The sequence below is a fragment of the Ranitomeya variabilis genome, chromosome 2 (assembly GCF_051348905.1).
Source record: "Ranitomeya variabilis isolate aRanVar5 chromosome 2, aRanVar5.hap1, whole genome shotgun sequence".
Lineage (NCBI taxonomy): Eukaryota > Metazoa > Chordata > Amphibia > Anura > Dendrobatidae > Ranitomeya > Ranitomeya variabilis.
The window spans coordinates 1,024,686,746-1,024,713,581 of NC_135233.1; the positions used below are offsets into that span (position 1 = coordinate 1,024,686,746).

At 41.0% G+C, this 26,836-nt stretch overlaps 1 protein-coding gene across 2 annotated transcripts in view; it reads left to right on the forward strand.

Moving 5' to 3' along the window:
• Positions 1 to 26,836, forward strand: part of SNTG2 (syntrophin gamma 2) — a 778,898-nt gene that overhangs the window by 410,985 nt on the left and 341,077 nt on the right. For both annotated transcript variants that reach the window (XR_013221976.1, XM_077291344.1), the window contains exon 6: positions 165 to 206. Coding sequence is in view for 1 of the 2 variants with exons in the window: in XM_077291344.1 (XP_077147459.1) it covers positions 165 to 206 (42 nt within the window). In the remaining variant the exon portion in view is untranslated. The remainder of the gene's footprint in view (positions 1 to 164; positions 207 to 26,836) is intronic.

Here is a 26,836-nt window from a genome sequence, read left to right on the forward strand (position 1 = left end):
CTATCTGCACATAAAGCATATTTTGGCAGAGGGACAGGCTAGATTATACACTTAGTAGATGCTGTTTAAATTCTATAAATAAATTATGAGGATGTTGATAAACAAATTATAAGGATGACTACAAAGCAAAATTACCCTTAATACAAAAGTGGTTTTTCTTTCAGGTTAATGGCATTAATGTTGAAAATGCAACTCATGAAGAAGTGGTAAGTTGTAAGTATTTTGCACTAATTTGTGTTATTTTTTTCCAATTGTATTCATTCTGAAGCACTGCCAAGTACATGGGAAAATTACAAGAGAAAGTGCTTTTTATAGTTTAATGTCTCAATCTCTTTGAAACATTTATTTTCTGGCACAAGTTGTAAAATTGAATCTATTTTATGTATATTATTGTCATAGCTTGAGATGATCGAATATTTAGATATTTGAATTTATCAGGTTCATAACATTTTTCTAGATAAATTAAATTTGCAGCAAATTTGTTATCCACCAATTGTAATACTGAAAAACCTTCAGTTTGTCTGAAATGATGTGTGACACGCTAAAGTTTCTTAGGACTGAATCCATCCACTTTGAAGATCTTTAACCCCTTAATCCAATTAACGTACTATCCCGTCGAGGTGACCTGGGACTTAATTCCCAGTGACGGGATAGTACATCATATGCGATTGGCAGCGCTCACGGGTGTCAGCTGACTATCGCAACTGACATCCGGCATCCGGTCACGGACCGCTCCTGGCACATTAACTCCCGGCACAGTGCGATCAAACATGATCACAGTGTTCCGTCAGCATAGGGAAGCATTGCCCAGGGTTTCGGCTCCCTGCGTGCTTCCATGAGACCCTCAGAGCAACGCGATGTGATTACGTAGTTCCAGGCGTCTCCTCCATCCTCCTCCCTACAGGCCCCGGATCCTATACAGCCACGGGGCTGCTTCCGGGTCCTGCAGGGAAGTGGCTTGCAAGCGCCTGCTCAGAGCAAGCGCTTGCAAGCGTCCCTGCACTGCCTGTCAGATCGCTGATCTGACACAGTGCATTGCAAAGTGTCAGATCAGCGATCCGACCCTATAGCATGATGTCCCCCCTGAGGCAATGTTATAAAGTAAAAAAAAAATATTCACATATGTAAAAAAAATAAAATAAAATATTGTTCCCATAAATACATTTCTTTATCAATAAAAAAAACAATAAAAGTACACATATTTAGTATTGCCGCATCTGTAACGACCCGACCTATAAAACTGTCCCACTAGTTAACCCCTTCAGTGATCACCGTAAAAAAATCGAGGCAAAAAACAACGTTTTATTATCATACCGCCGAACAAAAAGTGGAATAACACGCGATCAAAAATACAGATATACTGTAAATAACATAACATAAAAAATGATATAAATGAGGTATTGCTGTAATCGTACTATCCCGAAGAATAAAACTGCTTTATCAATTTTACCAAACTTGGAACAGTATAAACGCCCCCCCCCCCAAAAAAAAGAAATTCATGAAAAGCTGGTTTTTGGTAATTCTGCCTACATAAATCGAAATAAAAAGCGATCAAAAAATTTCACATGCCCGAAAATGGTCCAATTAAACCATCAACTCGTCCCACAAAAAACAAGACCTCACATGACTCTGTGGACCAAAATATGGAAAAATGTAGAGACGCAAAAACTATTTTTTGCAATAAAAGGCGTCTTTTAGTGTGTGACAGCTGCCAATCACAAAAATCCGCTAAAAAAACAGCTATGAAAGTAAATCAAACCCCCCTCCATCACCCCCTTAGTTAGGGAAAAGTAACACAATTTTTAAAAAATGTATTTGTTTCCATTTTCCCATTAGGACTTTTTTATTTTCACGGCTCTGCGTTATAAACTGTAGTGAAACACTTGGGGGTTCAAAGCTCTCACAACACATCTATATAAGTTCCTTAGGGGGTCTACTTTCAAAAATGATGTCAATTGTGGGGGGTTTCAATGTTTAGGCACATCAGGGGCTCTCCAAACGTGACATGGTGTCCCATCTCAATTCCAGTCAATTTTGCATTGAAACGTCAATCGGTGCTCCTTCCCTTCCGAGCTCTGCCATGCGCCCAAACAGTCGTTTACCCCCACATTTCAGGTATCAGCGTACTCAAGACAAATTGCACAACAACTTTTGTGGTCTAATTTCTTCTCCTACCCTAGGGAAAATAAAAAATTGGGGGCGAAAAGATCGTTTTTGTGAAAAACTATGATTTTTTATTTTTATGGCTCTACATAATAAACTTCTGTGAAGCACTTGGTGGGTCAAAGTGCTCACCACACATCTAGATAAGTTCCTTAGGGGGTCTACTTTCCAAAATGAAGTCACTTGTGGCGGATTTCAATGTTTAGGCACATCAGGGGCTCTCCAAACGCAACATGGCATCCCATCTCAATTCTAGTCAATTTTGCATTGAAAAGTCAAACGGCGCTCCTTCCCTTCCAAGCTCTGCCATGCGCCCAAACAGTCGTTTACTCGCACATATGGGGCATCGGCGTACTCAGGACAAATTGCAAAACAACTTTTGGGGTCCAATTTCTTCTCTTACCCTTAAGAAAATAAAAAATTGGGGGCGAAAAGATCATTTTTGTGAAAAAATATGATTTTTTATTTTTACGACTCTGCATTATAAACTTCTGTGAAGCGCTTGGTGGGTCAAAGTGCTCAACACATCTAGATAAGTTCCTTAGGGGGTCTACTTTCCAAAATGGTGTCACTTGTGGGGGGTTTCAATGTTTAGGCACATCATGGTCTCCCCAAACGCAACATGGCATCCCATCTCAATTCCGGTCAATTTTGCATTGAAAAGTCAAATGGCGCTCCTTCCCTTCCAAGCTCTGCCATGCGCCCAAACAGTGGTTTACCCCCACATATGTGGTATCCGCGTGCTCAGGACAAATTGGACAACAACATGTCGGGTTCATTTTCTCCTGTTACCCTTGGTAAAATAAAACAAATTGGGGCTGATTACATGTTTTGTGAAATGTTTGTAAATGTTAATTTTTTTTTAAATATTCCAAAAATTCCTGTGAAACACCTGAAGGGTGAATAAACTTCTTGAGTTTGGTTTTGAGCACCTTGAGTGGTGCAGTTTTTAGAATGGTGTCACACTTGGTTATTTTCTTTTATGTAGACCCCTCAAAATGACTTCAAATGTGATGTGGTCCCTAAAAAAAATGGTGTTGTAAAAATGAGAAATTGCTGGTCAACTTTTAACCCTTATAACTCCCTAACAAAAAAAAATGTTGGTTCCAAAATTGTGCTGATGTAAAGTAGACATATGGGAAATGTTACTTATTATGTATTTTGTGTGACATATCTCTGTGAGTTAAGGGCATAAAAATTAAAAGTTGGAAAATTGCAAAATTTTCTAAATTTTCGCCAAACTTCTGTTTTTTTCACAAATAAACACAGGTAATATCAAAGAAATTTTACCACTATCATGAAGTACAATATGTCATGAGAAAAGAATGTCAAAATCATCAGGCTCCGTTGAAGCATTCGAGAGTTATAACCTCATAAATGGACAGTGGTCAGAATTGTAAAAATTGACCCGGTCATTAACGTGCAAACCACCCTTGGGGGTTAAGGAGTTAACACAGTCTTAGTATTGTCAAAGTGACCTCCACAAATAAACTGATAGTAACCAGTTGTAATCAACAGCTCATTTAATAATACAGTGAACAGGCAGTTTTTTCATGTTTTTCATTTTTTTATTTTAAAACAGTCATTTATGACCAGAGTGATGGTTCTTTGCTGAACACTGGCTCAAAATGACCATGTCGCTGTCAGAGGTAACATCACCTACTGAGATGAGTGAAGTTAAATATATATTCCTTAATGCCCTCCACTTGCACCCCATAAATATGTTTGCCAGAAGCAAAGGAGGCTAATTGTGGTCTGCATTTGATAGTACTACTATCTCAACTACTGATGTCGGTGGTATCACTGGTAGTGCATCTGCTGCTGTTAGTCTCTTCCACATTCTCTGCCACATTATGCTTTTTTTTCTCATATAAACTGGTCAACTTGCAAAATTATATTAAATTGCTTCTTTAAAAATATTCAATGTCCAAAACAGCATAATGACATCATATACTATAGAAAAATATTTCCCCCAATTTTTTTTCTTTTACACTACCCTACCCTACCCTACCACTGTGATTAATTTTTGACAATGTTTTAAAAACAAAATATTCAATCAAAAAGAACATAACAAGAAATACTCGATACTTAGCAACACTCACAGAAAGCAAAAAGTGGCAGCAGGCACCAGTATAGCTATGGCATGAATAGTTGTCAAATTGGACAAATCAAACAGGTGTGCAAAAACAGACATGTATAGTTAAATCTTTACATTTTGTAAAATGTTTTCTATTTTTTTGTAACAAAATTCAACCCACTTCCTAAAAATGACTTGGTAAGAAATGCTAGGTGTTTACATATTAAAAAATCCAGCACCTGCAATAAGATGTTGAGTTGGTATGGCCTGTACATATATCAATTTTGACTAGTAAAACACATGTTTAAAGAAACCTGCTGGTAAAGCACACCCTTTTTGGGTTAGACAGTTGCAGTTAAATTTCTGTAAAAGTTATCGCTAAAGATAAAGAACTGAAAAATAAAACAGTACAGTCTTTAATGATAAGGAAGAACAAACTATCCAACTGACATTGCTTTCAGACTATTTTTCTTTAAAAAATATTGTGCTGGCTGGCTGCTGCTTTCTTGTACATTATAAATAAACAAAACATGTGATAATTGACTGTAATTCAAAGGCAGCAGGACAGATATCAGCTTTAGGATGTCACTGATTAATCATATTAGAACTTCTGCTGACTCTTCTCCTATCTCTCCCCCTTTTCAATTGAATCGTATAATTCATAGACTACTATACTCATCTTCACTCCTGCATTTGTACAACATGTTACTGTCTGAAGTGTTTATCCAATGTTTTATGGCTTGTTCTTCCTATCTCTGATGCTGAGCTGTAAGCTCTGATGTCCTCTCACTATCCTACATCATCCTAAAATGGCTGATGTATTCCCTGCATAGGCTATGATAGTCCCTCTTGATTAGCTGAGCTTTACTATGTGATGTATGATATGGGCGTGTCAGGTTTGACAGACAGCCATCCTGGATCTGGCTCTAGAAGGTCTTTGCATTTAGCTGAAGCATCTTCTTGATTTTTGCATCTCTGTTATGGAGCAATATTCTTCTCCCTCTAGTACCCATTAGGTACCTCCACCTTTTGCTGATAATCACACATCTGTGCTGAAGGTTTAAGTACATTCAATTGCTGCAGCATGGTGCAGGTGTCAGCTCATGCTTTCCTCAGTCTTGCTGAAAGTGCTAGCAGTTGGGTACTGTCTTCCCTGAGGACCCTTGGAGAATTGCTGGCTTGACATCACGGTGGTCTTTCAAGCTAATTATTTCCCCCGTCTGTCTACCTTCTATCTTTAGTGTGGACTGACTAGTGCACACCCCATCCCCTCCCTATGTAGGGCTAGCGTCAGGCAGGGATTAGGTTCCTGCTCAGTGATAGGTGCAGAACCTATATAGGGATGTTTAGGGGAGACAGGGTGATTTTAGATCTGCCTAGGGGTCTCCACGCCCCTCTTCCCTAGTGTTTGTTCTCTCTTTCCCTCTTCCCATTGTTGTGCACTTACTTATCCTTCTCCCAGAGTGACAATGTAATAGCAATATAGTGGAGCCCATGTGGGTGCACCTGAGATCATTTGAGTCTTCTGTAGCTGATGCAGTTTTTTGAAATATGTAAATAGTTGGGGCCCTTTTTTTTGGTCCATTCACCAGAATCGAAAATGCAAATTATTAGAAATTTGCATGGACCTTTGAGATTCATAAAATTTGCCTTCAATTTGCTTTCAATTGAATTAATTTGCCTATATCTACTGATAGCATACAGTTTATACATAGACCGTTGTTTATTCCCTTTTAAGAGACAACTAGCTGTAGAAAATGCACAAAAAATAAATATATGAAATATCACAGAAATGTAATCCTTAATATTCTTTAATATAAAATACATTTTTCTCTTAATTCCAAACAATGAATGCAGGATATATCAATCATGAATGACTGCTAACTCCCTTATCATAATGGATATAACCTTCATAATGATCTTTGGATGCTGCCTACTGCATTCATAGTAACGTGACAAATATTGTAATGCACAGCTGAGCTTTAGCAAAATCTCTTTAATGCACAGCCAGGCTTCAGCAAGACCTATGTAATATACAACCATGCTTCAGAAAAAACTCTGTAATACACAGTGAGGCTTCAGGAAGAACTAAGCACAACAGTGCATCAACAACAACTCAAATGCACAGGCATCAGCAAGAACTGTGTAATGCACAACTGGACTTCAGCAAGAACTGTGTAATGCACAACCATGATTTAGTTAGGACTCAAACTGTAACACACAACCGGGTATCACTGAAAACTATGCAATACACAGTCTGGTTTCAACAAGAGCTCTGTAATGATGTACAGCCAGGATTCAGCAACAATAATGTAATGCACAATCGTGCTTCAGTGTAAACTCTCATAGTTGGGTTTCAGTAAAAACTATGTAATGCTCACTGCCCAGCCGTGCATCAACAAAACTCTAATGCACAGCCAGGCTTCATCAAGAACTCTGTAATGCACAACTGGGCTTCTACATGAATTCTGTAATGCACAGCTGAGTTTCAGGTTGATCTATGCAATGCACAGTCAAGCTTTAGCAAGAAGTCTGCAATGCAAAGTTGGGCATCAGAAAGAATTTTGTAATTCACAGCTGTTCTTCAACATGAACTCTAATGTTAAACCAACCTTCAGAAAAAGGCTTCTTTCACACGTTCGTATCTTCCGTAGTGACAATTTTCACACGTACCAGAGGTACCTGCACACATAGACCATTCAAGTGAATGGATCTGTGTACATGTCAATGTGTTTCCAATTACCATGTATCCATGGGAAAAACAAGGGGGACATGGATATTGACCCCACAGCCTAAAAATAGCAGCCCGCAGCCACCCAGAAAAGGCACATCTATTAAATGCATCAATTCTGGTGCTTTGCCCAGCTCTTCCCCCTTGTCCTGTAGTGGTGGCAAGTGGGGTAATATTTGTGGGGTTTATGTCACATTTGTATTGTCTGTTGACATGAAACCCACAGCTTAGAAATCCCTCACCTGTCCGTCGTCTTGTCCACGCTGTAATCTATGTCTGGGGTATAAACAGTTTTCAGCCTGGACAGTGCCAAGATGCGACCTTCCAGGCTGAGAACCACTGGTGAATGAGCTGCTGCAACCGGAGCATCATTGACCAGAGGTGATATCATCAAGGTTACCGTGGGTCACTGAGGTTGTGTTCACAGCTGGACTGAACTGTGAAAACCTCAGCACCGTGGGAAAAAGTCAGTGATGAGGTCATCACTAGTCAATGATGCTGCAGCTCAATCACCAGTGGTTCTCAGCCTGGATGGTCGCATCTTAGTGTTGTTTTTTTTAATTTCTGTTTCATTACAGGAGATGAGGGATGGAAACCATATAAGGTCTACCATGTGAAACTCAAGGCAGAGATCTGGCTGAAAATATGTGCTTACTAGGCCAGCCAGCATGCGAGGTTGGAGGTGTCGCCATAGTGGAGACACTGGCGAAGGCCCAAAACAGCAGTGCCAGGAGTTGCTCCAGAGGAGCAGGGACCTGTTCTTGAAATTGCCTGGTGCACAAAGGTAGTAGAAAATGAAGCTCTCATGGAGCCACATGTGCGTGTAAACATGAAGCCTTATCGGATTCCAGAGGGCCATCGAGAAGTGATCTCCAAGGAGGTGGCGTGTATGTTGAAGCTTGTGGGTTATTGAGGAATCTAAGAGTGGTTAGTCAAGCCCGATAATCCTGGTCCTGAAGCCTGAGGCAGAAAGTTGGTTCTGCAATGACTATCGGAAGTTGAATGAGGTCTCCAATTTCGACACATATTCCATGATTGATGAACTGATCGAGAGACTTGGCCCTCAAGGTACATAACCACTTTGGATTTGATGAAGGGCTATTGGCAGATCCCCATGGCACAGGGAGCCAAGGACAAGACTCCGTTTTCTATGCCGGATGGGTGCTTCCAGTATGTCCATGCCATTTGCAGGTGGCCCCAGTGACTTTCCAGAGAGCTATGGATAGAATTATTTCACCCCATAAGCAATACGCCATTGCATACCTGGACAATATTGTTATATTCAGCCCGTACTGGGAGAGTCATCTGGAAAAGATCCAGGTGGTGTTAGATTTCACGCAACCCAAAAAAGTGTGCCTTGAGGAAAGAAGAAGCAAAATACCTGAGTTATGTAGGGGGTAGGGGCGAGATAAAACCCCAAATCAGTAAAGTGTAGGTAATCCAAACATAGCCGAGACAACTGTCAAAGAAGCAAGTTAGAGCCTTCCTGGGGATCGTGGGATACTGCAGGAGGTTTTCCTTCCCCTTTTACCTCTTTAAGGGGATGAAATCAGTAATGGTCAAATGGTCTGAAGAAGCAGAGACAACATTTAAAAAAATGAAAGGAGCTCTGTGTAAACAGTCGGATCTGGTGGCCCCAACCTTATGAAAGAGTTTATACTCCAAACAGATGCCTCAGATGTCGGTTTAGGAGCAATGCTTTTTCAGGAGATACACGTGGAGGAACACCCTGTTCTCTACCTGATTATGAAGCTTTCCTCATATGAGAGGAATCATTCAGTCGTAGAGAAGGAGTGCCTGGCCATAAAGAGGGCAGTGGACACATTACAGTACTATCTGGTAGGACATAAGTTTAGATTGATATCCGACCATGCTGCTTTCAGGTGGATGAGGGAAACAAATGGTAAAAATGCTAGGGTTACCCTCTGGTTCTTAGCCCTGCAAGATTTCAACTTCCATGTAGAACATAGAGGAGGGAAACTATATGGTAATGCCGATGCCCTCTCGAGAATTCCTTGTCTGGTAATAGAAAGTGCCAAGCCCCACGGCTTTAAGCAAAGGGGAGAGGTATGTAAGGAGGCTAATGACCGCGTAGTTGATGAGAGGTATTTGTCACAGAGATGGCTGCGCTCTGTGACTTAACCCGGAGTATCTTCTTTAGTGCACATAAGCACTGCTAAGAGGTTCATTTAGTGCACCTGGGACTGGGATGCAGGTAGCTATTAGAGATAGGTGGGTGTGGCTATCCACATACCTCACCTCTGGGTGTGGTTACAGCCTATATAATGGAGGCTGTTGTTTGGCCCATGGTCTGTGTGTTGGGAGGGGGAAGGCCTCCTGTGTGTTTGGCACTAGACTCAAGCATGATAACTGGACACTAACTCAGCCAGTGTACCCACAGTCCTGAGGGAGCAGAGCCCTGCTATGGACATTTTGTGTTGCATTTGCCTGATCTAAAGCCTGTTAATTTTTCTGTTTTCCATCTGCGATTTATGAAGCAATAAACCCCCATGAACGTTTAAAGGAACAAGCCTCCTGTTTTCCTCCTGTCGCACCCGAGTGAGTAAAACCCCTACAATATATATATATATATATATATATATATATATATATATATATATATATATATATATACAGTATATATATATATATATATATATATATATATATATATATATATATATATACAGTTGTGCTCAAAAGTTTACATACCCCGGCAGAATTTTTGCTGTCTTGGCCTTGGCCTTTTTTTCAGAGAATATGAATGATAACACCAAAACTTTTTCTCCACACATAGTTAATGGTTTGGTGAAGCCATTTAGTGTTAAACTACTGTGTTTTATCTTTTTAAATTATAATGACAGCCCAAAACATCCATATGACCCTGATCAAAAGTTCACATACCCTGGTGATTTGGGCCTGTTAACATGCACAGAAGTTGACACAAATGACCCTGACCAAAAGTTTGCATACCACATTTCTTAAAATTCTGCCGGGGTATGTAAACTTTTGAGCACAACTATGTATATATACATACACTACCTGTTAGGGCTGGTGGAGCGCACCGAGTAAATATAAGCATAGTAAAGGTGCGTTCGCAGCCCGGAGTCCACCGTGCAGGAGTGGAACCTGCTGCTAGTTAATGGCAGCACTATATGGCGGTACTACGCCAGAATAGACACGGGTTCCGTCACCAGGTCTGTATAGGAGTGAACTCTGTTGCTTCACAGAGTCGCAGAGAATAAAGGTAACGCTGTGCCCTGTTAGCATTCACAGGGTGAAGCAAATGGATACTAGTGGGATCCCTGCAATTCACCCCCACTATGCTGGTGATTGATCCCGCTCTGACCCTCAGTGGCTTTTGAGCCTGCGCCTGAGGACGCCCTGAGTCAGATGCTGGGATCAAGCGGGAGTTCCCACCCTACACTGACGGATTGTCAGGAGAAGCTGGAGATAGCCGCACAGAGTGCATACAGCACCGAACTGGCAGTCACTGCTGGTTAGACGCAGTATAGCTTGTGCTGCCTGGTGCTGGATGGCACTATCTGGCGCTAGATAGCTCCAACATTCGCGAACATTCATCAACTCTAGGGATGGGAATGATTCGGAGCTTTCACCAGAACAGGCAAACGTCCACACACACAATTACTGATTTATACTAGCGCATGGCCGCACGCTATGCAGCTGCTACAGGACCTGAGCATGTGACCCCCGACCTCCAATGAGACGTCAGCCCTTGGGTATGCTCAGTAGAGGAAAAACAGTACTTAGTCCCAGGAGTGACTGCTCGCCGCTGATCAGTGCTGGTTGCAATGGCTGGTGTTGTGAATTCTGCTCTTGGGCTCCCTCCGGTGGTTGTAAGTAGCACTTTTGTGAATTCTGCTCTTGGCTCCCTCCTGTGGTTTTGAGTGGTATAGCTGCTTCTTGGATTTAGCATCAGCAGCTGCTTCCACTGATCGTCTTTCTGGCTCGGCTATTTTAGTCTGACCTTATCCCTCAATCAATGCCAGTTGTCAATTGTTCCTGTTTGGAGCCATTGCTCTTTTGGATTTCCCTGACACTCTGTCCAGTTCAGCAAAGATAAGTCCTTGCTTGTCCTTTTGCAGTCCACTTGTTGTGGACTTATTTGTTCAGCACATTCTATGTTTTGCTCATTTGTCCAGCTTATCAGTATGGATCTATTCAGCTAAGCTGGAAGCTCTGGGCTGCAGATTTTGCCCTCCACACCTTTAGTCAGGTGTGGAGATTTGCATATCTCTGCGGTGGACTTTTTCTAGTTTTTATTACTGACCGCACAGTGTTCTTTCCTGTACTATCTATCTAGCTAGAAGTGGCCTCCTTTGCTAAATCTTGTTTCATACTACGTATGTCATTTCCTTCTCCTCTCACAGTCAATATTTGTGGGGGGCTGTCCTTTCCTTTGGGGATCTTTTCTGAGGCAAGATAGCTTTCCTATTCCTACCTTTAGGGGTAGCTAGTTCTCCGGCTGTGACGAGGTGTCCAGGGAGTAACAGGAACATCCCACGGCTACTGCTAGTGTTGTCTTAAGATCAGGAACTGCGGTCTGTATAGTTACCACCTGCTCAGAGCTAGTCGCATGTCGCTCCTAAATTACCAGTCCATAACAGGCTGGACCTGGAAGGGCAGCAGTAACCAAGCCAGATGCTGGGACTGACATCTCTGCTGAGCAGGCTTCACTGCAGCTGGGGAAGAATGGGAGACCGCATTGGACATGGTTCTAGATCCCCTCTGTGCAGGGGAGGGAACTTGACACCTAACACTACCATTCAAAAGTTTAGGGTCACTTAGAAATTTCCTTATTTTTGAAAGAAAAGCACAGTTTTTCCAATGAAGCTAACATTAAGTGATTCAGAAATACACTGTATACTGTTATGATCCTTAGTGGCTGAGGATCACAGAATGGACTAGCTAAGTTACTGAACATAGAACAAGCTCTAGGGAGGTGGTAACTGGACTGACCGCAACCTGATCCTAACCAACACACTAAAGGTAGCCGGTGAACGTGCCTAAATTCCTGGGCATCTCGACGCAGCCTGAGAAACTAGCTACCCCTATAGAGAAAGTAAGACCTCAATTGCCTCAGAGAAATGACCTCAAAGATATAGGAAGCCCCCAACAAATAATAACGGTGAGGTAAGGGGAAAATACAAAACGTAGAAATGAAAACAGATTCAGCAAATGAGGCCCACTAATACTAGATAGCAGAAGACAGACAGGGAACCGTGTGGTCAGTAAAAAACCCTATACAAAATATCCACGCTGAGAATTCAAGAACCCCCACACCAACTAACGGTGTGAGGGGAGAACTCAGCCCCCTAGAGCTACCAGCAAGCAAGGAAATCACATATTAGCAAGCTGGACAAGGACAAATAAATAACCAAGAAACATATTGAACACTGATGAGCAAAAAATAACCAAACAGAAACTTAGCTTCTCTTGGAGAGACTGATAATGAAGGAATTCAGGAGAGATCAAATAGCACTGAATACATCGACAGCAGGCAACCACTGAAAGTCCAGGTGAGCTAAATAGGAAACTAGCTAACAGATAACGAGACAGCTGAACCAGCCTCAGACCTGCAGAATGACACAAAGAGCCACCAGAGGGAGCCCAAAGACAGCACTCACACAGTACCACTTGTGACCACAAGAGGGAGCCCAAAAACAGAGTTCACAACAGTATACATTGTTAATGTGGTAAATGACTATTCTAGCTGCAAATGTCTGGTTTGTAATGCAATATCTTCATAGGTGTATAGAGGCCCATTTCCAACAACCATCACTCCAGTGTTCTTATGGTACTTTGTGTTTGCTAACTGTGTAAGAAGGCTCATGGATGGTTAGAATACCCTTGAAAACCCTTGTGCAAGTATGTTAGCAGAGCTGAAAAAAGTTTGGCTGATTAGAGAACCTATAAACCTGACCTTCCTTTGAGCTAGTTGAGAATCTGGAGCATTACATTTGTTGATTCCATTAAACTCTGAAAATGGCCAGAAAAAAAGAACGTTCATGTGAAACTCGACAGTCTATTCTTGTTTTTAGAAATGAAGGCTATTCCATGCGAGAAATTGCCAAGAAACTGAAGATTTCCTACAATGGTGTGTACTACACCCTTCAGAGGAACGCACAAACAGGCTCTAACCAGAGTAGAAAGAGAAGTGGGAGGCCCTGCTGCACAACCGAGCAACAAAAAAGTACATTAGAGTCTGTAGTTTGAGAAATCGACGCCTCACAGGTCCTCAACTGGCAGCTTCACTAAATAGTACAGGCAAAACACCAGTGTCAACATTTACAGTGAAGAGGTGACTCCGGGATGTTGGACTTCAGGGCAGAGTGGCAATGAAAAAGCCATATCTGAGTAGTGTTGACCATTCCGATACCGCAAGTATCGGGTATCGGCCGATACTTGCGGTATCGGAATTCCGATACCGAGATCCGATACTGTTGTGGTATCGGGAATCGGAATCGGAAGTTCCCAGTGTATGGTTCCCAGGGTCTGAAGGAGAGGAAACTCTCCTTCAGGCCCTGGGATCCATATCCATGTAAAAAATAAAGAATTAAAATAAAAAATAGGGATATACTCACCCTCTGACGCGCCCTGGTAGTAACCGGCAGCCTGCTTTGCTTAAAATGAGCGCGTTCAGCACCTTCCATGATGTCACGGCTTCTGATTGGTCGCGTGCCGCTCATGTGACCGCCACACGACCAATCACAAGCCGTGATGTCATTCTCAGGTCCTAAATTCCTAATTCTAGGAATTTAGGACCTGAGAATGACGTCACGGCTTGTGATTGGTCGCCTGGCGGTCACATGAGCGGCACGCGACCAATCGGAAGCCGTGACGTCATGGAAGGCCCTAAACGCGCTCATTTTAAGCAAAGAAGGCTGCCGGTTAACAGCGGTGAGGTGCAGGGGCCTCCGGAGAGGTGAGTATATCAATATTTTTTATTTTAATTCTTTATTTTACACATTAATATGGATCACAGGGCCTGAAGGAGAGTTTCCTCTCCTTCAGACCCTGGGAACCATCAGGATACCTTCCGATACTTGGTGTCCCATTGACTTGTATTGGTATCGGGTATCGGTATCGGCGATATCTGATACTTTTCGGGTATCGGCCGATGCTATCCGATACCGATACTTTCAAGTATCGGACGGTATCGCTCAACACTATATCTGAGACTGGCTACTAAAAGAAAAAGATTAATATGGGCAAAAGAACACAGACATTGGACAGAGGAAGATTGGAAAAAAAGTGTTATGGACAGACGAATCCACGTTTGAGGTGTTTGGATCACACAGAAGAACATTTGTGAGATGCAGAACAGCTGAAAAGATGCCGGAAGAGTGCCTGACACCATCTGTCAAGCATGGTGGAGATAATGTGATGGTCTGGGGTTGCTTTGGTGCTGGTAAAGTGGGAGATTTGTACAAGGTAAAAGGGATATTGAATAAGGAAAAATATCACTCCATTTTGCAACTCCATGCCATACCCTGTGGACAGGGTTTGCTTGGAGCCAATTTCATCGTACAACAGGACAATGACCCAATGCACACCTCCAAATGATGCAAGAACTATTTAGGGAAGAAGCAGGCAGCTGGTATTCTATCTGTAATGGAGTGCCCAGCGCAGTCACCAGATCACAACCCCATTGAGCTGTTGTGGGAGCAGCTTGACTGTATGGTATACAAAAAGTGCCCATCAAGCCAAACCAACTCGTGGGAGGGGCTTCTGGAAGCATGGGGTGACATTTCTCCAGATTACGTCAGCAAATTAACTGCTAGAATGCAATGCTGTAATTGCTGAAAAAGGAGCATTCTTTGACGAAAGCAAAGTTTGAAGGAGAAAATTATTATTTCAAATAAAAAATCTATTTTTCGAACCTTGTCAATGTCTGGACTAGTTTTTAAATGAATTTAGCAACTCATTTGATTAATAAAAGTATGGGTTTTCATGGAAAACACAAAATTGTCTGGGTGACCCTAAACTTTTGAACGGTAGTGTATAAATAGTTGTCAAACAATTGAAAAATAATAGTCATCACACAAAACACCAAACTCATGACTGCTGACTAAAAAATACAATGTTATGGTGTTTTAATGCAAAAATGAAGAAAATTGGTTATTAAGTATCAAATAGGCCTGATCATTAAAGAGTTTATCTTTTTTCTTTCCTGTTACCGTTTTATATGTGTCCTAAAAGATCACGTATTCCTGTTTCACATAAACCGCTAAGAGTTCTCCCACTCTGTTCTGTCGGCAATAAGTTCAAAAGTGCTAAACTCCTGCCCTTAATTAAACCCTACCCCTAGGTATCTTAGGACAAAATCGAACAAAATGGAATTATCATGTTTGTTCGATACAAGGCAATGCTTTTTTTTAAATATATAAAAAATCCTGAAGACTGATGTGGGCAATTTGTTTAATCCTGTTTCCATCCCTAGATCTGGTGTTCCTTTGAAAATCTGTATGATTTCAGGGTGTATTTTTATTTTTGTTTGTCAACTTATTGAGGGTCAGTTTAACCTTGTACTATATTAGAATCTAATTATAATCTATACAGGATAGCCTTCCATTGCATGTTCTTTAAGTAGTCAAAAAGAACTAAGAGATATAAATTAAATATGGAAATATAGCAGAAAAATCAAATGATATAATCAGATGTAGCATAGTTAAAGCTAAGTAATGTATATACTATATTTTTGGCCATTGTAATGCACAAATGCTCACCCTTAGGGTGCACTCACATCTGCGTTTATAAAGTAGCTGAGAAAGTTGGAGAGTGTCAGGCGAGTGTAATGCATTTTTTTTCTCTCCTAGCATTCGTATGCCATGCGAGTGGTGTGTGTGTGCGGTTTTTTTCCTCGCTTACAATATTCATGTAAAAGTTTGGGCCCCTCTGGTCAAAATTACTGTTATTGTGAATAGTTATGCAAGTTGAAGATTAAATGATCTCTATAAGGGCTAAAGTGAAAGATGACACATCTACTTTGTATTTTAGGCAAACATTTTTTTTAATCTTTGACATTTTAAGAATTACAAAAGGGAAAATGGACAAATGAAAAAGTTTGGGCACCCTGCATGGTTAGTACCTAGTAGCTCTCACTTTTGCAACTATCACAGCTTGTAAACACTTTTTGTAGCCAGCCAATAGTCTTTCAATTCTTGTTTGAGGAATTTTCATCCATTCTTCCTTGGAAAATTCATCCAGTTCTGTGAGATTCCTAGATTGTCTTGCATGCACTGCTATTTTGAGGTCTAACCACAGATTTTCAATGTTGTTCAGATCAGGGGACTGTGAGGACATCTATAAAACCTTCAGCTTGCGCCTTCTGAGGTAGTCTATTGTGGCTTTTGGTGTGTGTTTACGATTATTATCCATTTGTAGAAGCCATCCTCTTTACACCTTCAGCTTTTTTACAGATGGTGTTATGTTTGCATCAAGAAGTTGTTGAAATTTCATTGAATCCATTTTCCCCTCTACCCATGAAATGCTTCCCATGCCACCAGCTGCAACACAACCCCTTTGCCTAATGGTTGGCGAGATGTTCTTTTCCTGAAATTCTTTGCCTTTTTTTCTCCACACATATCTTTGATTATTGTGGCCAAAGAGTTCTATTTTACTCTCATCGGTACACAGGATTTGTTTCCAAAATGCATCAAGCTTGTTTAGATGTTCTTTTGCATACTTCCAACATTGAATTTTATGATGAGGATGCAGGAGAGGTTTTATTCTGTTGAGTCTTGTATGAAGGCCATATTTGTGCAGGTGTCCCTGAACAGTAGAACAATGTACCACAACACCAAAGTCTTCTAAATCTTTCTGAAGGTCTTTTGCAGTCAAGTGGAGGTTCTGATTTATCTCTCTAGCAATTCTATGAGCAGCTATCACTGAAATTTTGCTTGGTCTCCCAGACCTTATCTTGACCTCCACTGTTCTTATTAACTGCCATTTCATAATTACATTTTGAACTGAGGAATGGACAACTTGAAAACGCTTTCTATCTTTTTACAGCTTTCTCCTGTTTTGTGGGCCTCCACCATTTTTATTTTCAGAGTGCTAGGCAGCTGCTTAGAAACCCCATGACTACTGTTTTTTGGCACAAGGTTAGAGGTGGCTCGGTTTTTATAAAGCTGAGAAATTTGCATCACCTGTCCTTTCCAAACGATCATAATGAAAAAAGCCATAGCCCTAACAGGCTAATTAAGCACTGAAACCTTGGTCAAAGTTATCTGAGCACACAAACCTCCAAGGATGCACAAAATTTTGCATTATTAAAAATGGGGGGACCCCATGTCATTCTTTTGGTGGGTCCCCTCTTGTTAATAACCAGTAAAGGTTAAGTAGACAGCTGTGAGCTGAAATCAATAGCCTGGGTAATCCTTGTTTTTTACCCCCTTCCCTGATTATTAACCCACAGAGGCTTTCCCTCTGTGGGTTAAGAAAAATAAGGGGGGCCCACGCCTAAGCAGCTGATTACTACCGGTTACCATCTGTTTTCCTGTAGCCTCATAGATTGAAGTCACTTGGGCATTAAAAAGGCTCTGCTTGCAATACAGAGATCAATACTGGTTTAGTAGACTCCAAATGGAATTCAAAATAAAAAGCAGATATTTTCCATGCAGTGAGGCTTTTTAACCCCTTCATGACATGGCCAGTTTCCTTTCTTGCACTTTCATTTTTTCCTCCCCTTCTTGTTTGACCCATAACCTTTTTGTTTTTCTGTACACATAAATGTATGAGGGCTTGCTCTTTTGCAAGATAAGTTGTGCTTTTGAATGGTACCATTCATTTTACCGCATAGTGGAAAACAGAAAAAAAATCCAAGTGAGGAGAAATTCTGAAAAAAAAAAATGCAATTTTGACATTGTTTTTTGTGAATTGTTTTTACGGTGTACATTTTGTGGTAAAAATGACCTTACAATATAATTCTGTTCATCAGTATGATTATGTCAATATCAAACTTGTCCAGTGTTTTTTATCATTTTAGTGGTGAAAAAAAAATCAGAAGTTGGCGTTTTGGCATTCTTGATTTTTTTTTTCTTTACAGTGTTTACCAATTGGGGTAATTATTTTTTATATTTTAATAGACTGGACTTTTCTGAATGCTGAGATATCGCATGCGTATTTTGAAAAATGTTTCGTATCTTTATTTTTAATGGGGAAAATTTTGAACATTTATTTATTTATTTATTTTTCATTTTTCTTTTACTTTTTACTGTTTTTAATAGTCTACTTAGGAAACTTGAAGCAACAGTATTGCTGCATATAGCAAAAATCACGTTCTCCTTTGAAGCCCGAACACAGGCTAAGTTTTAAATGAGCTCCGTAATGAGAAGCATGAGGCTCTTCTGTCATGGCAACCCATCAGTGATCCGCGATTATGTCACAGGCACATAGAATGAAGCTCCCTCATGACGATCAATGTTAAATGTCGCTGTCAGCGTTTCACAGCGACAATTGACAGGTTAACAAATGGAGCACCACTCAGGATTGTTACAGGAACGCACAGGACCTGCCGGATATGAGGCGGACTCAGCTTGTGTGCCCATACCATACACCCACTTCCAACATGCGCTGTACATGTACAACGCATGTCGTGAAGAGGTTAATTATGCAATTCAAGGCACATTTATGTACCACAGAGGAAACGTCAAGGGAAGATTTGGCAAAGCTGGTGAATTTAATCTTCAAAGGATTCGCTCAACTCTAATGCCTAGGCATCCGTCCACCATAGGAGCTCATTGTAGAGAAATGTAGACTGCAATTGAACTCTTTATAGGAAAACACAGTCTTCGATCCAAACACAAATCCAAATGTGCACTGTTCATGCCGAATTTGAGATTGACAAATGTTTGCTCATCTCTACTAATGAAGCTTACATCCTCATAAATAAATAGGTTCTGCTGCTATTGGTCTCTATATGACTGCAGTGACATAATACTTCGACATCCTGATACTCTATTTGTCATTCAAGGTTACTTTAAATTTGTATTTTTGTTCTGCTTTTTGTTTTTTTTTCTTGCTAAAAATGTCAATTTACTAAAACAATTATTAATTTTAAATCTTAGTAATAGTTCATCTTAAATGGATGGTCTAAATGTCCATAACTTGAAGCTGTGTATGAAGGGAATAGCCTAACTTCTTATTTGAATTTCTAAGCCAACCCCCATTTTTAAATTTCCAATGTATAGGCATAGCATTTGGTTGGTTTAGCTATGGAAAAGAGCCAGAAAGAGAGCCCTCTTCATGCCCAGCTCTGGTTACAATCTGAGACATGAAATACTGTCCCGAGTCATAAACATAATGGAGGAGAACCTGTCAGAACTTGGGTCTGGAGATCATAGTGGAAGAATGGGGCATCTTCCCTGGGGAAAATGAGTAAATTGAACAATTTGTTACATTAAGCAGAACGTTTTTCTTTTGGCTTGAAAATCCCTTCACATCAGTATTCATATGTTGCAATTGCATAATTTTTTTTCCAACGAATATGATTCTACAATGATAAGGCAAAAATAAGTGTCAATACAAATCGGTACGGACACAGGCTGCTAATGCACGGACTGACCGTGGCCTCCCGACATGAGCATGTCTCATAGAAATACATGAAGCTGTCGTGCTCCAGTAGGGAGAGCTGCGGCCTGTTCATGCATTACGGACTGATCTCGGACCGATTTGCATGATCATCTTAATGAGCCCTTAGAATCACTGTTAAGGAGTTTCATTCAAATTATACAATTTCTATGGACTCATATATGTTTTTGCCTCATTATAGAACTAATAAAGCTGCATTTTGTAAATTTACAAATAATAACATTAAATTATCACAAGTGATTGGGTCCAAAACTAGTCCAAGTGGGGATATATTTTGTTTTCTGGGTCTTCGAGGACCATTATTGCATCATATTTGGGGCCAACAGAAAGATGGTTTGATCCATTGGTGGGTCAATCGAATTCTGATCCCGAATGAACCACCGATTATGCTTTCTTTAGGATTATATTTTTTCCATTGCTCCTTGGGAAGAGAATTTCTTTCCATAATATTTAAAAATACTGACCTTATGCAGTAACCCTACCCTGGAAATAGAGCTTTAAATACATATCTGTAGACTTTCCCCTGGGATCTTCAGATGTTATGCAAAATAGTGTAATTTTTCACCAAGTTCATCAAAGAAGTGCGGCTCAGCAGGATTTTTTTTTCCCTGCTTTGAGTAAATGTTTTCAACACCTCCTCAGGCTTAACAGGCTAAGAAACAAAATAGGACATCTTTTTTTGCTGACTAACAGTGTAATCGAAAACTACCTTCCTTAAGGTACCGTCACACTAAGCGACGCTGCAGCGATAGCGACAGCAATGCCGATCGCTGCAGCGTCGCTGTGTGGTCGCTGGAGAGCTGTCACACAGACCGCTCTCCAGCGACCAGCGATGCCGAGGTCCCCGGGTAACCAGGGTAAACATCGGGTTGCTAAGCGCAGGGCCGCGCTTAGTAACCCGATGTTTACCCTGGTTACCAGCGTAAAAGTTAAAAAAACAAACAGTACATGCTCACCTGCGCGTCCCCCAGCCTCTGCATCCTGACGCTGACTGAGCTCCGGCCCTAACAGCACAGCGGTGACGTCACCGCTGTTGCTTTCACTTTCAGTTTAGGGCCGGCGCTTTAGTGTCAGGAAGCAGAGGCTGGGGGACGCGCAGGTGAGTATGTACTGTTTGTTTTTTTAACTTTTACGCTGGTAACCAGGGTAAACATCGGGTTACTAAGCGCGGCCCTGCGCTTAGTAACCCGATGTTTACCCTGGTTACCAGTGTAAAATATCGCTGGTATCGTCGCTTTTGCTGTCAAACACGGCGATACACGGCGACCTAGCGACCAAATAATGTGCAGACCTTCTAGCAGCGACCAGCAATTTCACAGCGGGATCCAGATCGCTGCTGCGTGTCAAATACAGCGATATCGCCATCCAGGTCGCTGCAACGTCACGGATTGCTGGCGATATCGCCTAGTGTGACGGTACCTTTAGAATTAAGTTAATCTGACCTCTTTATGCCCCCACTAAGGAGAGAGTTAATGAAGTGGCATTGCCGGATACAATTCTGCGTGCAGTAAGAAATGCAAACAACAGATGTTAATTCCAGTAGTTAATGGCTTATAAAAGATAGCTTTTTCTTTATTGCAATGCTTATCTATGTGTTTCATTTTATCACTCTTTCTATACACTTCTCCCATAAAGTGGTAATCGCTGCATTCCGTATATAGTTTGACTCTTAACACAAGCAGACAAAACGTATCACTCAATTAGTTAATAAAATCTCCTTTTTAGTTACTATGTATTATTTACTGGCCAAGGAATAAAGCACATCTGAAAATGTAACTTCCAGTTAAAGCATTATATTAGGGTACTGACTTGAAGGGATTTAATTTTTGAAAGCCTTAACCCACATTCACACCTTCAGTGTTTTACATCAGTAGTTGTAAACCAAAACAAAGAGTGGGTGAAAAATACAGAAAAAGATGGCCGAGTTTCTATTTTACTATTCCTCTGATCGTTCCACTCCTGATTTTGGCTTACAAATACTGATGTAAAATACTGACCAAATACAAAACGTGTGAACTTAAAGTAGTTGTGCTATAAATTTAAAGTGTTTTTTCCCTTTTAAAAAATTGTTTTCTAAACAATTTGATATTAGTAAAAAAAGAGAAAAAAAATCAGGTAGTACTCACTGTACACCAAAAAGAAGTAAAAGTACACAGGTCTAACATGCCTCATAAATATTTTTTAAAAAGAGTAAAAAAGCACCTTTGGGGGTGACTATATTGGAACTGAACACAATTTTATTCCATAGTTTGTGTATAAAGAGCACCAAACTATGTTTGCTTTAAAGAGTTTCAGTCACCATGTCAAAAGTGATCAGTTTGTGTTCTCTTTTGATTTCAACTCCTCCCCTAAATATTCTGATTTTCATTTTTTTTAATCCGTCATTTGGTTCCAAAGATATGAGTCTTTTTATTTAGTGTAACATTTTATCTTCTTTACGAAAAAGGTGCTGCTTATAAGGTAATAAATGCAAAACAACCTAAAGACACACCATCATGGAATCTTGTGAACAATGCCCCCTTGATAAAGACCATAAAAAGGAGCACAACATAAAAAGACCTATACTTCTGGGACTGCATGGTAAATTAAGGGGAAAAAAATCTGAATACTTAGGGGAGCAGCAGAAATAAAATAAAAACCAAACCTGGCAACAGGTTCTCTTTAAAGACAGCTGCTGGAAGGGAAAGTGTGAATAAGCTAATTCTGCATCAAGAACCAGATGGAGTACTGACCTGTCCTTCAAATACCAGGAAGCACCTGGGAAACTGCAGACTGAGCCTTCACTTTGCATAGATGCTGCTATACTGTCTTGTCTTGTTGTCCAGAAATAGAAATGTCATCTGTCAAGAAATCAACCCCATGTAGTGATAACAATATGTTGTCGCTGATTTTGTCCCAGTCTACACAGCAAAGCTGAAAACTGAGCTACGGAAAGCTGGAAATTATTTGTGTTCTAAAACTTTGTGTAGTATATTGAGAATTTCAACAGATTTCAAAATTTCAAGATCTCTATATTTTTCTGAAATTCTTAATTTGCCACACAGAAGAAGAGCCCAAACAATTTTCTATTTTGGCTGTGTAGACTAGGTCATAGTCAGCAAAGTCATCTTTTTATTAGTACAAGGGGGTTGATATCATGACTGCTGACATTTCTATTTCCTCTATTTTTGAACGTTAAGACAAAATAGCAGAATATACACAAAGCTTATGCTTTGTATGCAATTTCCTAGTTGACTCCTAGTCTTTGAGGGCCAAGACTGTGCTCCATCTGTACGTTAATACAGATTTAGTTTATTTACATTGATGATCGAATAATGAAATAGATTTTGGAAAATCGGCACAACTAATTTCTAATATCCAAGAATTCGTACCAAATAACAAATCCAATGCAAGTCAATGGGAAAGCGGAATATTTTTCAGTTGGACCCAACAAACAAGTCAGGGGCATGGGAAAAAAGCTGAAATGGATGGGAAAGAGCTAAAATTAGATAAGAACAGAATGGAGAAGATGCCTGCATGCCTTTCTGACTCATATATGGCATCTGGGAATAATGTTGTCAAATTGTTGAGCTGGTTTTACGGATGTCAGGACTCTGAACATTTTTTACCTTTTGTGCATTACTGCCCTTTTCCAACATGGCATCTTTGGTCTCATGTGCACTTGTCTTCCTGCTATAAAACTCCACCCCAGCCTTCAGTCTGTGCTAGATTATTCTGCTTTGCATCCAGCTCCTGATTACTCCCTGGCCTTGCACCTGCAACTGCTCCTGTGAACCTCTGTTGGAGATCCTGCCACTCTGCTCTGAGTTCCTTCTGCATACACCAGTGTTCAGTAATCATCCTTCATCTGCTGCTCGTGTTACTTCCATCTGCATTTGCTGGACATGTAAGCTGTGCTGCTCTGCAATAACCTGAGACTATTAACCAGGCCTACCTGGTTGAGCTAAGATGTGATTTGAACTGCCTTATAAGCTTATCTATCTGTGTCTGGACTAAGACAAGGATCTATTCATGTCAAGTTTCCTCAAGAATAACTGTGCTTCATAGTCTTTCTGTTTGTTTGCATCTACCTCTGAAGTTTCCTATTGACTGCTAAGCTGCGTTTATTATTTGCACCAAGTGTTGTGGACTTGAGTTTCTCTCTGCACCTGTTTGAATCACCGTGTGATAATATAAACTTTACCACTTATAAAACTGTGTCCTGTTGTCTTGTTCCACGCAAAGAGTCTCCTGAATTATCCCCTATAATTATTACAGGATAATCTAGCCATAAAAAAAAGGAGACTTCTGGAACAATGACTGCAGAGAGCAGATTAGAGCAGGTGTTTTCCGTAATTAGATCACTGCAGAAAGATGTGGAAGGTCTGCAAAAGAAGTTTGGGAGCTTTGAACACAATCAACAAGTGTTTGGACAAACTTTGCAGGACTTAAGCAATCGCATGGCAGCCCAGGAAAACAAACTTGCTGGCATAGAGTCCCAGTATGGACGGGCTTTTCAGGACATAAGCACGCAAATAGCTGCACAAGTGCTTTACCCTCTGGGCAACCGCCACCAGCTAGCCCACCTAAGTTGCCCCCATTCAGATTTAATGGTGATCGCGACAAATTTTGTGGCTTTGTGAATCAATCTGCTATATTTTGATGTGCATGCTGACTGTTTTCCTACTAATAGATCCAAAGTATTGTGTGTAATAATGCTACTGACCTCACGAGCGCTCGCCTGGGCGAATCCGATGATTGAGTCTCGTGACCCACGGTTAAATGACTTGGATGATTTCTTGGCCGCTATGGCATTAATGTTTGATGACTCTAATCTCCGTGCAATCGCTGAATCTGCTTTGTTGTCTTTACGCCAGGTTAAACGTTCTGTTATTGAGTATGCCACTGAATTCAGGAGATTGGCGGTAGATACCAATTGGGACAGTTATGCACAATTGCCTATTTTTAAAAGGGGTCGGTCTAGTATTATAAAAGATGAACTAGCTCGCTCGGAGTCACCACAAGAACTAGAGACATTTATACAGCATTGTGTGCGCATAGACATTCGCCTTACTGAGCGTAGGCAGGAGAAATTTGCTGCATATAACCGTTTTTCTAACTTTTCCCTTCCTTCTAAAGAGCCTGCAGGTAAAACATCTCGGGAAGTGGAGGAGGTGCCCATGCAAATTGATTCCGTTCAGAGACGCGAGATCAATGAGCGCCAGGAGCATCGCCTTCGTGAAAGTCTATGTTTCTACTGCTGCCAGTCTGACCACTTCTTGATCAATTGTCCTAAGTGTCCTAGACAGCCTAACAAGGTGCTAGCAGCAATAGGGGAGTATGACAACTGTGATGATGAATCTGACATCTCTGAATGTAGCCTGCCTTTAAATGCTGTATTCCATTCACTTTCTATGACTTCACCCCCCAAGGAGCTGAAGGAAAAGAACTCTCAGTGTTCTCTCCCTATTAAGTTCCTGTGTTCAGGACAGTGGATTTCCAGTTCAGCTATGATTGACTCTGGTGCAGGTGGCAATTTCATGGATATCGCATTTGCCAAGGAACATGGTATTAAAATTCAGCAAAGAGCCTCTCCAATTACCATGGAAACAGTGGATGGGTCACCTTTAATCTCTTGGCCTGTGGATCAGGAGACCGTACCCCTTGAAATTTTGTTGAAGCCTAATCATCAGGAGCAACTTTCTTTCTTGCTAATTTCTTCTCCTCATTTTCCTGTGATTTTAGGCATTCCTTGGTTGCGTTCTCAGAACCCAATTATCAACTGGGAGACAAAGGAGATTATCTTTCCAACAAGGAGCAACTCAGTGTTAACAGAAGCTGTCCCTGAGTCCACGGCTACGAAACCACATGTACAGGTATTTTCTTTACCTCCAGCATATAAAGAGTTCTCTGACCTCTGTGACAAGAAGAATGCAGATCAGCTTCCTCCACACAGGCATTATGACTGTTCCATTGAGTTGCTTCCTGGGGCAGATATTCCTTTTGGTCACGTATACCATTTGGCGGCACCTGAGCTTCAAGCCTTAAAGGAGTATATTGATGAAAATCTGGGCAAAGGCTTCATACGTCCTTCTTCCTCACCAGCAGGGGCACCCATTTTTTTTGTAAAGAAGAAGGATGGGACCCTGAGACCCTGTGTTGACTATCGGGAACTCAATAAGGTAACCGTACGAAACCGTTACCCTTTGCTTCTGATTCCCGAATTACTGGAAAGAGTCCGCCATGCTAAGGTGTTCTCTAAGCTGGATCTTCGTGGGGCTTATAATTTGGTGCGTATTCGTCCAGGGGATGAGTGGAAGACAGCATTCAGATGCCGGTATGGACACATTGAATCTCTTGTGATGCCCTTCGGGCTTTGTAACGCCCCTGCAACATTTTAACACCTTGTTAATGACATCTTCAGAGATTTGTTGGACCAGTTTGTGGTGATCTATTTGGACGATATACTAATCTTTTCTGACTCTCTACAGGAACATGAAAAACATGTCAAAACTGTTTTAAGACGTCTGAAAGAGAACCAACTGTATATCAAGCCGGAGAAATGTGAGTTCCATTGTTCTGACATACAGTTGTTGGGTTATATCATCTCTCCCCAGGGGCTGAACATGGAATCTGGTAAGATTTAGGCTATCCTTGACTGGACGGCACCCAAGAACGTTAAGGAGGTCCAACGTTTTATTGGTTTTGCAAATTTCTACAGAGGCTTCATTCGAAATTTTTCTGATATTCCCCGTCCCATTACTTCCTTGACAAAGACGGAAAAGCCCTTTAAGTGGTCATCACAGGCTCAAGAAGCTTTTGATTGGCTGAAGATCTGCTTCACATCAGCACCGCTGTTGATAAACCCAGATCCAACACATCCTTTCATTGTGTAGGTGGACGCTTCTGATAATGCTTTGGGGGCTATTCTCTCCCAAAGAACTGGAGAGAAGGGTCTGCTACATCCTTGTGCTTTCTTTTCCCATAGACTAACCTCAGCAGAGATGAATTACGACGTGGGAGAAAAGGAATTGCAGGCAATTATTGCGGCTTTCAAAGAATGGAGGCATCATCTGCAAGGAGCTGCACAACAGATCATAGTGCTAACTGACCATCACAATCTAGAGTTCCTTAGATCCGCTAGATGTCTTTCTCCTCGTCAGGCTTGTTGGAACTTATTCTTAAATCAATTTAACTTTGTTATCTCGTACCATCCAGGTTCTCGTAATGGGAAGGCAGATGCTTTATCCCGAATCCATGCTGCGGATTCC